Source organism: Epinephelus fuscoguttatus, linkage group LG20 (assembly GCF_011397635.1).
Source record: "Epinephelus fuscoguttatus linkage group LG20, E.fuscoguttatus.final_Chr_v1".
NCBI lineage: Eukaryota > Metazoa > Chordata > Actinopteri > Perciformes > Serranidae > Epinephelus > Epinephelus fuscoguttatus.
In genome coordinates this window covers 23,073,431-23,087,440 of record NC_064771.1, presented here as the reverse complement: position 1 = coordinate 23,087,440, position 14,010 = coordinate 23,073,431, and the positions used below count along the sequence as shown (strand labels likewise).

General features: G+C 38.7%; 1 protein-coding gene across 4 annotated transcripts in view; it reads left to right on the top strand.

Moving 5' to 3' along the window:
* Window positions 1-14,010, top strand: part of vti1a (vesicle transport through interaction with t-SNAREs 1A) — a 147,480-nt gene that overhangs the window by 26,010 nt on the left and 107,460 nt on the right. For 2 of the 4 annotated variants that reach the window (XM_049563073.1, XM_049563071.1), the window contains exon 5: window positions 5,163-5,183. The exons of the other annotated variants lie outside the window; for them this stretch is intronic. In XM_049563073.1, coding sequence (XP_049419030.1) covers window positions 5,163-5,183 — 21 coding nt within the window. The remainder of the gene's footprint in view (window positions 1-5,162; window positions 5,184-14,010) is intronic. 4 annotated transcript variants of the gene reach the window in all.

Below are 14,010 nucleotides of genomic sequence, written 5' to 3'. Positions count from 1 at the left end.
AACACACATTTCAATCCAAAAACCCGGCCTCCCCACTCCAACCGTCCCACAGCTGTTCTCCAGCCGGGTGTGGACTTAGGCCAATAATAGATCCTCCATCCTCCACTGAGGTCCGCACACATACGCAGACATACATGCACACGCAGAACTGCCAAATCTTGGTTTGTGGTCTTTCTTTAAACTCTAAGGGTGGTGAACCTGCACAATGCAGATACTCAAAATTAATATGAAAGCAGCTTCTCATTTTGTTGACAACTGATATTAGAAAAAATCATTGAAATATTTTGGTGCAGCACTCAATACAAATTATCCTTTAGCCCTTTAAATGTTTTTATTTATAATTTAATATCAGCTCTTAATCAAAACTCTCAAATTCTATTTGACTTCTTTATGGTTTTGATCTATTATCTATCAACATATTCACAATTGGTTTATTGTTTATTAAAGGATGATGACTGACGTTTTGTTTGAATATCAGTTCAGCCTGTTGAATTCGGGGGATATAAACAACACATAAAGACCACATGAGCAATTCTCATTCATTGTCTGCAATGTCTACAAAAGATCCATTCACAGCAGTTGTGAAAGTGGCAACGTAGAAGAAAAACAATTATCTTGAATTGTGATCTTAATTGCCCAAAATATGCCACATGTTCTTTTAAACTTAAGTTGTTTTGAATAAATGTAGAGCTGCATCAAAAACAGTGATACATCAACGGATTCAGCGAGCAGCGTTTTAACATTTAAGACGCACTTACCTATTGCTCACCTGCACAGCTGCCACTCATGCGCAGCAACTCTCAACTATGACCAAACGTCTTTTGACTAATTATATATTACCTTTACAATCGGCTGTCAACTTGCAGGGGTTACTGCGTCTCAAGGCACACACAATTACACACGCTCGCTCGCATGCAAATAAATACTTTGCATTTGCACAATAAAAAAAAAAAAGACAAAAAAGACAAAGATGAATACTCAAATGCATATTTGCACATTTAGTCCCTCAGTGCTTTATATGAGTATATTTAGACGATTCACAGCTAAGCAAAGCTAAATAAAGTTGTCTGCTTTTTTTTTTTTTTTTTTTTTTTTGAACGTTTCCCTATTACCATTTCAATGATGACCCATGAACCACACATCTTAGAAACATATGTATCAAGAACCAAGATGTGTAATTGAAATGCATATTCTCGGCAAATTAGCGAGACACAAAAGTGACTCTGACATTTTCTGCAGAAGTTGGAAGGAGATTTGCTGTCAGAAATGTCACATTTGAGACACTGAGGAGTTCTATCAAAATCGTGTCAAGGAAAAGCTGGAGAGGGAAAAAAAATCACATTTCACATCAAATCTTATTTCCCTTTCATTAAAAATGTATCCGAAAATATTTAAAAGAAATATTTATTAATGTAGAATTTGTAGAAAATTATTGAAAAAAATATATCAGTATAGAATCAATAGTATGTAAAAATGATGTTGAATCTATACTTAAAATTTGGGGAATCACTGTTTTATTGAAAACATTATAATTCTTGATAATAATTATCAAATTAATTGTATATTGTTTTATATCAAATTACTGTATTGCTAAATTATAAAAATTTCAATATAAATAAGAAATATAAAATGTTTTTGTGATCCATGCATGCAGACTTGTCAGGAAATTTAGAGGAAGCAGAATGTGACATTTAAATCTATGGACATGTCCACAGCTTCATTCTTACGATCCTCACTTCACACATCAATATAATAATGCAAATTGTTAAATGCAAAATAATAATAATTAAATGAAATGAATGTGAAAATGTTTAACATATATCAACACTGAAACATAATCATTTTGGGGAATTTAGGCCAAACATAATGCCCTTAAAATATAAGCTATTGTAAGCTATTGTCTTCCTTTTATTTTGATTTCCCAGTTTATTTTTTTGTGCAAAAAGATATCAAGGACTCAAAACCTTAATATGTTTAAAACATACACCATCAATTATTAAATAGGAAAAAACACAGTAATTATTAGCAATAATAATGTCTGAAGTGAAACTTTAATAATTGTAATTATACAGTATATGTAAAACACACACACACAATGCCTCAGAGAGAGTTCAGACTGGGGGCAAAAGCAAAGTAAATACATGATATACATTTTCCCTTTTTCCTCCCAGGTGCCGTATTTACCTCATTTTCATTTTAAAACTTGTGGAGATAATACTTGTCTTGGTCTTGCTGTGAGTGGAGTACTCGGAACTTCAGGGTTTTTTATCTAACGAGACGGCGGCGATAGGAGAGGGGAAAAGATGGTGGGGGCCGGGGCAAGTCGGTCAATTTAATTCCTGACGATCTGAAAGAGGTCAGGATCATTTCATATAGCCCTGGCTGAGCAGATCATTACCAGTCACAAATCTGTTGGTAACATGGCAAGGATTTATAGCTAAGTAAATAGGGAACCGTCATAAGTTCTGAAAATGGCGTATTGGCCCTGCGATAATGGCTAAAGGACGATTTAATAGAGTTCGGCATTTATTCGTTATCTGTATGCGGACAGAGACTGAATTGGCACTATCACTCGTTTTTTTTTTTTTTTTTAATAATGTGGTAGGCTACCATTGCACATTTCTTCTTTCTGTTTCCTCTGCATGCAACACACGCACAAATGTTGGTGCGCGCACACACACACACACGCGCACACACACACACATACACACACACACACACACACACACACACACACACACCGACACCACACACACACGCAGAGACGCCACACACAAAGCAGCAAATGCACACACATTTTTCACACACGAACACTATACGGAATAGTTTCGATTTCAGTCACAGCAGAAGGCTTGGCCACAAGAGATTGTGCTGGTTTGAGCCGGCATGGACCAGATTTTACAGGCTACAAAGGAAGCAGATTACCACTTGTATCGAATTCCGTATTGGATAAAAAAAAATCTTTTGTTTGAAAAAAAAAAAAAAATTGCTGATTATCATAACAGAAAAATTGCAGCAGTGCAATTTTGAATACTGGCTGGCATCACAAAAACACAAGGCAAGGCGCTCATGCAGGAGTAATTATAACATTTACAATATTCCGTATTTACTGCTCTATATCTCTTGAGCAACGTGAGCGTCGTTGGCCGTACTAAAGAACGGATGCCAAAGAAAAATAAAGCTAAACAGGAAGAAACATAGCTCAACATGCCCCTCGTATAGTTTTAACAAATCCTCCACGAGGACTTGCAATCAGTCAGGCAGCACAAATGAGCTAGAACAAGTTTTGTTTGGTACCCATTGACTGATGGCTGAGCTGGGGTGAGGGATCGCAGGATCTGCTGGGGTTTTTTCAAGCCCCCAAATAAGCACATCCACAGTGTAGTTTTAAACTTTGGCCTCTTCAATAATGCATTCTTAGTGGGGAGTTGTTGCTCGAGTTAGAAAAGACAGTTTCCACTCTTAAGTGCGTCTTGTTGCCGCCGACGTTTTCAAGGGAAGGAGCTCTTTAGAAAAACATGCAATTATACTTGTTTACCTCCCACATTACACATATCGACAATATTTTTTTATAGTTATAATATTGTAGTGAAAGGTATTTTTTGATTGGTGGAAAAAACAAAAATGATGCAAGGACTATTTTTGAGGTGCTTCTAAAATTACAGGGGGAGTGCTGTGACAAAGATTGTAATGTGTGAAGTGGTTGATATTTTTGTTTGTGTTTTATATAGTATACGTTACCACACAACGCATTTCTTCGAGTGTGTTTACTAGTGGTGTAATAAAAATAGAGGAGACAGATGTGTGCAGTACAGTATTTTAGGATTTCAGTATAATAGGTGCAAATGTTAAGCGTATTTTCTTTGATTTATTCTGGTCATAGGAGCTGGTACAGTGAGCTGATGCTTCACTTTGTTTTGAATTACTTCAACAAAAGGTGCAGTTTTCTGACCTTCTACTTTGCTTTTTCTTTTCACCTTAAAGTTAGCAATCAAGTTTGTAATTCAGGATCTAAAAACTCTGCTTTTATATGGTGCAAAATTATTCCAGGCTCACAAAATTCAGAATAAGCAGCACAAGTAAAAGTGGCCCTGAGCCTCCCCGTTAGATCTAGTAACCTTTAATGTTGGCCAAGAAATGTGAATTTAAAAAGAAAAAAAAAATCACCTCTAAAAGGTTTGCAAATCTAGAAATTTGTCCTCCTCCCCCCCGCCTTTTTTTCCTGCCAACCGTGTTGCATTCCCACGATAAGCCCCAGCCTTCTCTTTCCTTCTCCACAGCCCCTCACTTAAGAACAGACCAGGGAAGCAACCTTTTAAATTGTGATTAGGCATAATTAATGGCAAATGGGATTATTTCCCTCCCTCAAATGTCTGATTCATTATCAGAGATGCAAGGTTTTCCAGGACAGGGAATAGGAATAGCATTTCTTATTTACTTCACTATAACTTTGCCATTCTCTTTCATCAAAAATGTATAGCTATGCTAAGATTCATTTTTCATGATCTGTGGCTGTCCCAATAATAAGCTGCACTGTATGTATATGCGCTGGTAGCCTCACATGGCTTTCCCCCCTACATAATCTAAACAGCATGCACCTTTTACTAGAGATTCATAAGATACATGAAATATTGACAGCATATCAGCATTGATAAACAGCGCTACAAATGGCGTGGCTCAGCATTTCTCCGACTCGGCTCCAAAGGGCACACATCTCTTTTTATCCTTTTCTGGATAATTCAGCAAAATGACAGATACAAAATATGTTTCCTCCACATTTTAAACCACAGACTATATTTTACTCACATTTTTCCCCTTTTCTCTTGCTATATCGACTTCTGTGATGTGACTTCCTTGATAATGTTAGTTGATATTGCGAGTGGAGCGATCCATTCCCTCTCTTTGTTTAATGTGACAGCGCCAGGACTTGATCTTTGTTTGTTCAAAAAAAGTCAGCCAGAGCGGCGTGTTTAGCTCCGTTTAATGTGTTTGTCTCGTGATTTCCAAATGCTAAACATGCACGCAGATAAATCGTCAAGGTTAATTCTGTACCGAGCTACATGACTGATCTTCCTCCTGCCATGTTTTCTGCTTGCTTTTTTATCTCTCCTTCACTCTCTCTATCTTTTCTCTCTTCTCCCTTTTTTGCTCTCACGATGCAGTTGATAAAGTTACGTGAAGAGGTAAGTGCTTCTCTGCTCCAACAGTTTCAATTCCGCTTTCCCATTGAAATTTCAATTTGCCCTCCTCTCTCCTGTAGAAAATTAAAATCAGCTCATTTGGACACTTTTTTTTTTTTTTTTTTTTTTGCATGTCTTGTTAAACAGCTTGCAAGCCAAGCCAAGATAATGAATTCACCAAAAGCCAGTCTCTCCAGTTACCTTAAATATCATAAAGAAACAATATTATTTCTCATACTCCTTTTTGAAGACAAACATTAGGCAGTAAAGGCTTCGAGTAGATTATTGGGCCAAACACTGTTCAACATCTCAGTTCCTAAAGGGATTTACAGCTTGTTTTAATGTCCCTCAACTTTCCTGGGTTGGGCCACATCAGTTGCTCTCTGCCTTTGGTGATAAATTGGATTGAGGTTACCATTAATGATATGATATGTGTTAAAAGACTTGTCGTTGTTTTGTCATTCACCACTGCATTACCAACACCACCATCACCAAAGGTTACCGAACTCCATGCATGCCTATTTATTCGTTACATGTTTTTCATTGTTCATATTCCATAATGTGAAATGTAAGGGACCATACACAGTGTGCAATGTAATGAAAATGTTTAAGTCTTTAACTCAAGTGTTGGTGCTCAGCAACCATACAAAGAGAATGACTATAAAGGACATTGAACTGTTTGTTGTCGTCTTTTGACTCGTACAAAAGAAAACTGTTGTTAGCTATTATGGTGACAAAACAAGCCAGTGGAGCTATAAAGTGTGTTACACTCTAGTTTGAGAACTCTGTGTTGGCCTTTTCCTTCACTTATTTTACCTGTTAAACAGAAAAATACACTGCACACTGATCCAAGTTTCTCTCTTTCATGAACTTATGCTATGTCTCAAATTGCATACTTCTGTACTAACACTTTTGAGTGCATAAATGCGTTCACACTGAGAAGTATGGGAAAAATGCACTGCACTATGAATACCCGGATGGTGCTCTCAAAACAGTCAAGAAGTTGAGTGTGGAACTATGGACACTTCTCGCCCTCAATGGTCACCATCTTGGCTACGTAGTGGAAGCCACTTTTCAAACTGGAAATTGCGGCCAAGGACTGTGCGACCGTGAACATCGCTGCATTGTACAAATACATGTTTTTTGCACTCAGCTCCACTATAATGTTGTCGGGTATAAGCCAGCAGTATGTTTACTGGCTTAATTTAGCAGTCTGTAATGATTTGCTACCGCGAATGATAACGCAAATGCTAATGCTAGTTTGCTAACTAGCTAATTTGTGGTCATCATTTCCAGTGAGTGCACAACGGCCGTGTTTGGTTTGAGACAACACGATTACCCTTTTCAAATTCGCGTACTACCCTAGTGAGTACATAGTGCACATAGTATACTAGAAGTGTACTAACGGAAGTATGTGATTTGAGACACATCATAAGACTAACGTTAGCTTAACTGCCTTGTTAACTCATTGAGAAACACACTTCATTCAGACTTTACAGGAACAAAATGAAACGTACCAGTACCATATTAGTAAGGGTTGTCATCTAGTTAGTGAGTCCACTGTCCCAACAATTACCAACTCTGTTTTGGTCGAAATAAAACCTTAATTCTCAGAGTTAGATGTGAAAAGATGCTGATCTGAACGCTGTTTATTCATGCGATTTCTGCCTCTCAGACGTCAATTGAGCAGCAGCTCTCACTTGTTCTTCCAAAGCAGCAACATGTTTCAACTGACATGCAATTAAAGGCAGCAAAAGAAACCTGGAAATAAGAGTGACAGTATCATTTTAAAAATGTCAGACTACTTATTTGAAAAGGTATCCCTCCACTGCTTGCTTCATCATTACCGCAAAACCTATTAGGGTTGCGAAGGTAACAGTACATATAAGAATGAAAGCCGCTTGACCATACTGCTACATTGATTTGAATGGGAGTGTCTATTTTACTTTCACTCTATTTCTATGTCTAGAGACTTTAAATCGCTAACATTCTCATCATATGGACATGCAACACCTAAAATATTATTTTGGTTTAGCAGATAAAGTTAGCGACAAATCCCAGCCAGCAGAAACAAGTAGTTAGTTAGCTTGTTGTGTAGCTGAGCAGATCAAATCGCAAGGTTTTGTAAGTTAAAGAGGGAAAAGGCAGCCAAACAAATAGCCGGGTAAAAGGAGGTTTATTTACAACGAAAAATATGCAAACAAGGACCACCAACTAAAAACAAGCTCCAAAAGGGAACCTACTCACCTATCAGGGGAAACCTGATTTGCATTAACAATTATTCTACTATTCATATAACTTTTTGATAAAGTTTCCTGTATCCAGTTCCCTTAGCAACAGTTGGCAGTTTTCTCTCTTTGAGGTATTAAACCAAAGGCACTGATGTTGGAATAAAATCATGGTTCCTTGAACTTTTATGTCATTGCAGTATCTGTATTAGCTGTAAGTCTACTACAGAGCCTCTAATTGAGCTTCCTCGCTCATAATTAAATACAGATTAACTTTAAATTGACTTAATCTTTCAGTTAGAAAAGCTAATAGTAACAAATGTAATATCGGACTGCTCTGACAACTCGTCTATTTGTTGTGCTTCTTTTAAAACTTCTACACCAGACATCATTCAGATAAGTGATGTGGCAAGCATGATAATTCAAATAAGCAGTGGGAAAAGGCCTGAGTGTTGATTTAGTTGTCAGAATAGGTGGTTTATTAAGTTAGATGGTGGTGTTTAAAAGCATGTAAACTGTAACATTGCAGAAGTGCAGCCTTTTAGATTTTAAAGTTTTTGTTCCTGCGCTGTCCAGCAATATTAGTCATATTTGTCCAATGTAGCATATATGCTCTTTACAGTCTTAATATTTAGAGTTTACACACTATACATATTTCAATAGATACTCATAAAGATCATGTTTTAGAGGAGGTGTATTTCCAATAAGTCGATTTAGTTGTTTGCCGTTTCTATAGGTTACACTATATTGCTTGTCCTTTGAAGCATGACTGGACTTGTATTTACAGGTGTACTTACAGTATGTTGTTAAATGTGCCTTTGAGTGAGACTGTGTTCAAAAGGGTCTCTGCTGAGGCAGAGTAATTCAGTTCCTATCAAAGGCTCACCATTCACACCTATCCATAATTTAGAGCGCCAACCTGGCCCAGATGCCATGTTATCACACTTTTTTCTTTTATTTAGCTCTACTTTTGTTTCCCCATCTTCTTCCCACCTTTTTGTGCATTTCCTCCTAGCCTGAGGGTCAGAAGACACCTCGAGTTACCTCACCTGTCTACCCCTCCTGGAATGGCCCGATCTGTGTAATCGGGCTTGATTCTGCGCCCTCTTCGCCATTGCACTCCTCCATCGCAGTCTTTTACCCTTCTGCTCCTCCTGCATTTGAATCAAAGGCTGGCACAGCTTATACACACTTAAGCCTTGCTTTTAAAAAAAACTATACTTTTTTTTTTCTTCAGCTGAAAAACATGTTTAAATATTTAGCACCCATATTCACAGCTGTTTGACACTTGTAATTCCTCGTCTTACAAGTCCCAAACAAACGGCACAGAAGATCACACAGTCAGTCTGAATCACAGCTGTCATCATTATTCACTTTGACTCTCCCCCACCCTTATTGAAATAATAAGGAAATCATCTGAACTTTGGAAAATGGTGATAGTAACCGCCTGTGTTTGATATTGAAAAAAGGCAGGAGAGCGAAAGAAGAGGGGAGAGATTTCTTTTGAGCTACAGCTGCATTGTTCTGGGGCTCCCTGTTAATAACTTACAACTGAAGAGTGTTTCTTGACGCAAAAAAGCACAACAAAAAAACACCATTTTTCGTGGTTCCTAAGAAGATCTTTGTTCAAAATGTAGGTGTCAGATGAAAAGGCATACATGCATAGGCAGAAATGGTGGTGGTGGTGGTGGGGTGCACCTGTGCACTCAAAGATGCACAATGTTTATCACCATATATTGCATTTAAATCCTTTGCTTGAAGGCTCCATGAGATGATCAGATATGATTTGACGAACTCCTTTTCTTAAGTTGATTAACAGCAAATTTTAATTGCGAGCCTGTATATGAGCTGGAGTAGGTGTTAGTGTATGTGTGTCTCATTCTGAGTATATCATGATGGTTATATCAGAACCACAGGGGTCAAGCCTTGATACATGACGTTGTAGCACAGTAGGGGCTGGCAGCCACTTTGCATTTCCTTCGACAAAAATGCTGACAAGGATGTCTTGGCTTTTGCTTGCTAACTGCAGAATAAAAACACAGTCGAGCACTGCGATTCACATTTTTGTGGTGTGATATTTGTATATTGGAACAAAATTGCTTTTCTGGAGAGCAATAGTCACCTCATTTTCGATGAAGTTTGTAGACGTAATCTCTATATCAGCCTCGACTGTGACTACGTACTCGTGTAGGATGTTTAGTTTTCATTGTACACGTTCCTTTTCATTATTTTCCGCAGTATCATCTTGCGTCCATCGCTGGGCTGTTTCATTATTAGGGCCATCACTGTGTGCCATTACTGGATTCTTAGTGGCTGAACTCTCACCCTTTCCTTCAGGTTCTGTCACCGTCAAACTCGGGGCGCATTATTCTAATGATCACACACACATATACACCGCCACTGCCACCACTACACCCCCCCCAGCACCCCCCCACCTCTCACACCCACCCACACTCACCCTCCCCTCCCCTCCCCCCGGCCCTAAAAGAAGACAGAATGAGGGAGAGAAGAGAGAGAGAGAGAGAGAAATTCAGGAGGAGAAAGCTTTGAAGTGGCTTTCCATCGCAGTGAGTCTGCCGGCCGTCTCCCCGAGACGTGTCACCTTTGCCGAGAGGGAATAGGAAAATCACGTTTCGAATGGTAATGATAACATACTAATCACTTGAGCTCTTTGAAGAACCCGGGGAGTGCGCTACTCTGTCAGTATCCCTGGCTGCCTCATGCTCCCAGGCACACACAGGCACTGCAGCCATGGTCTAGGTGTATAAGCTTAAGCATTGCATGTCAATACGTCCCCTCTGATCCATAGGGGCTCATTATAGCCCAAGCTTGGTATCCATTTTCTCCCACGAGCACACTGCCACCATCTCCGCTGGTGCCACTACCACTTCCACTTCCACACCCATGTAACCCCTCCCCGAACCCCCCACCCCCCCCACCCCCCACCCCCATCTACCACACCCTTCACCAAAAAGCACACCACACCTTGCATCCCGTCCCACACACCGTCTCTTTGTCGCTTTCCTCCCACCGTCAGCCCATTTTACCACCCATCCACCCACCCGTTCTCCTATCCCTCCATCCTCCCCCTGCCCTCCCTTTAACTATTGAAAAGTATCTCTGCAATTTTAAATGACATCTGTCAGCGGCGCGAAGAAAAAGGAAGCGAGGGAAAGAAAAGAGTTCAGAGGGAGTTTTCTCCTCCCTGCTCTTTTCCCATCCCTCTTATTGTCAAACTTTGAAAAGTGTGTCGTTGACTTTTTTTTTTTTTTTCTCTTCCACGTTTTTCATTTCCTCTGAGTGATTAGCTGGTACACATTTTGACAGCCTAACCAAAACTAGAGATTTCACTCTCTCCCCCCCGTCCCCTTCGCTCATGTGATGGGCATAAACCCTTGTCAGAGAGGCGGATGTCATTCGTCGGGTTGTTTTTGAGTGTCAGATATGTTGCATCTGATCAGTTTCTTAACATAGCATATTAGAAAGGCCATCAAAACCAACAACATTCGAGTAAACATTTAAGCCTTCTGTGTGTGTGCTCTTTAAGATCCTCTCTTCTGAATTCAGTTTGGATTTAATGAAAGCTAGGGCGCTACACTGGACAATATGAAGCTGTATATGTTGTATGAAGCTGTGTTTGTATGTTATACAGGGGGTTGAAACTTTGCTCTGAACAACCACAGATTAACAACAGACCTTACTGAGATTACACCACACCTCTACCTAATAAATAGATTGCATGATGGTATTGACTGTCTTATAAGTGTTTTATACAACATGTGGAACTCTACGTAGTCTAAATCCACCTAAGTGATAGGCAAATGGAACTTAGCTGTAATCAGCAGAATAACAATTTGGTCACTATTTAAAATCTCCTTGAAGCAACCACGACGATGAAATAGAATAATTGCATTGAAAGAACGACTTCAATATAATATCCGGGCATTATCTGAAACAAAGAAAGATCAAACAGATGCTTTCATGATTAACCCCCTTGTGATACAGTACACCAGAATCTTTTAATGGGAGACGTAGTTTATTAGATCTTTGGAATCGTGTTTAAAACATAAAAAGGTCAGAAGCACAGACTCAAACTTAATGCGAACATTTTGGCAACAACCTTAAACACCATCCTTTTTGGAGAACACCTTACATGACCATCCAAAACGTAGACACAAGTGTGTGAAGTGGAATTTTGGCATTTTTAAATAGTTTATTGCAACCACAACTGAAGCAGCAGTCATAGTAAGGGAGCCTCTTTTGTACAATAAATTAAAGGTATACTGTGCAGGAATTTTTGGTGACTGTTTGTAAACAGTATCGCCAGCAAAATGATTCTAGATTCACTCTTGTTCGCTATACGTCCATTTTGAAGCGCTGTTTCTGTGGTGTTCGTAGCTTCCTCTTGGAATGTCTACCACTTATGGTCTGGCATCTGGTTGCTATGTTTATATAAAGTCCCGACTTTACTTACTGGCAGTAAGTGATGATTGAGGGGGATTACTTTTGTATGAGTCTATACATTGTTTTTTTTAAGAAAACCTTGCATTGTATGGCTTTAAACAATGTAATGTTGAAAAGATCAATGTAGCTATTGCCGGGCGTATATCGTCTTTTTTTAATCGTCATTGCGATGTCAACTTGTGCAATAAGCGCACTGCAAATAACTGCGATATTGCATCATATTAGGATTTTATGACATAGAAGAGAGTATCAATAGAAAACTGCGCTTTTAGATGCAACTGTCATTCTTTTTTTTAAGTTAGTGCCTTTTGTTTTCAGTTCACTGTTCAATAAAAGAATGTTAGAAATAATTTCCTTTCATTCTTTTTTTAATTCAACAAACAATTCATCGAACTCTAGCAGTGTATGGCAAGGTGCTCTGTTAATGCTTGCTTTTGGTGCTGTTGCCAGTGGTATTATAGTTGTCCTATCCTAATGATTGCCGCAAGGTACATGATGAGCTAATAAAGGACTAAGACATCAACATCTATCAATTTAATTTATCCATCGTATACTGAAAGAAGGTGAATGGCATTTATATATCCTAATATATTGCATGTAATATCATTATCGCAATATTTATCGTTATCGCATATCATTTATTTTCTTCATATCATGCAGCCCTATGAGGCATTCCCAACTAGAGATTTTTTACTTTTTTAAAAAATGGCTTCCAGCACTCAAGGACAAGTTGACTAACTGTAGCTGTCAGTTTAGATGGTGGTAGTGGAGGGAATTATGTTTAAACCAAATATGAAAGCATTCAAGACGTTATTAACCTCAACTAATCACTCACTACAGTCCATCCTGGAAGCTCTTTGTACAGGCAACATTCAGAATTGACACAATTCAGGAAAATAAAACACACACTGTACGGAATGTTAATAACTGTCAGGTGTAGATCGATATACGTAAATGTAGCATTGACTCCTTTTATCTGAATATAAGAACCGACTGATTCAAAACGTTGAAAAACCTGATCAAATAAAAAATCATTAGCCTTTCCCCATTTCCATAGAACTGCATGTTCCTTTTACATCCATTAATACATGGTGTAGGGATTGGATACGTGAACATAATGAAATGTCAACATAATGGTAGATTCCTACGTTCGAGAGCCCCTACTGTAAGCTGGAACTCAAGGCCATCTGTCGGCAGATCAGATCTTTTCTCGCCTTGCTTGTCAGACATGAATTGTTCAGCTGTGGAGAAGAAACCAAAACCACTGGTTCTCCTGGTATCTAAGGAACTGCTATCAATTGATATGTTTACACACAATATTAGAGCCCGAGCTGCACACCTTAATGCTCACAAGCATCCACTTTGAAAAAAATGATCAAATTGCTTATTTAATTATTGATGGAACACGTTTTTTTTTTTCTCTCTCTTGATATGCTCTCTTAGCTCCATACCTTCAATGGGCAGCCTTGTCAATTGTTGATAGCTGTGCGTAAACCGGGGGGGGGGATGCAGTAACTCATACATCATGGATTACTGTTTTGGTCCACTAATGTAGATAAACAAGAAGCAGAAAAGACATTTAATTGTTTTGTTTAGGATTGATATTAAATCTCACACCTGTATATTGATCTTTTTATTTATGTTACTGACACTAGTGGAGTATTATTGTTATTGTTCAAGAAATCTTACACTGTATATGTTGTATCAGTCTCTACAATTGAAGATGTAAATGTTGACTGTCTTAAATTTCTCCATCAGTTTGAAGCTGTCACCTAGACGGCTTCAAATTAGATTTTTATTGTATCTTAATTCGCTCCACCTCCCTGCCTTAACTTTCCCGCATGTGCAGCAGAAGGCTGCGCTGTGAAACAATACCAGGAGGCAACAAACCTCAAAGTAGTTCTTGTTTTTATGTCCAAGATGAGGCAGCAGCACCTCTTACATTGTCAGCCTCAACATGCATATGCTTGATATTCCATCAGCATATAACACATTGTCATCCATGAAGGTTATTGCCAACCTGGCTGTATTATGTTGTCGCTGTGGATGTGGTCTGTCTGTTTAGGTGACAGTGTTGATGTGTTTCTTTGAAATGGGTCCCAGCCCTCTCAATCAATTTTGTGTGTGTGTGTGTTTGT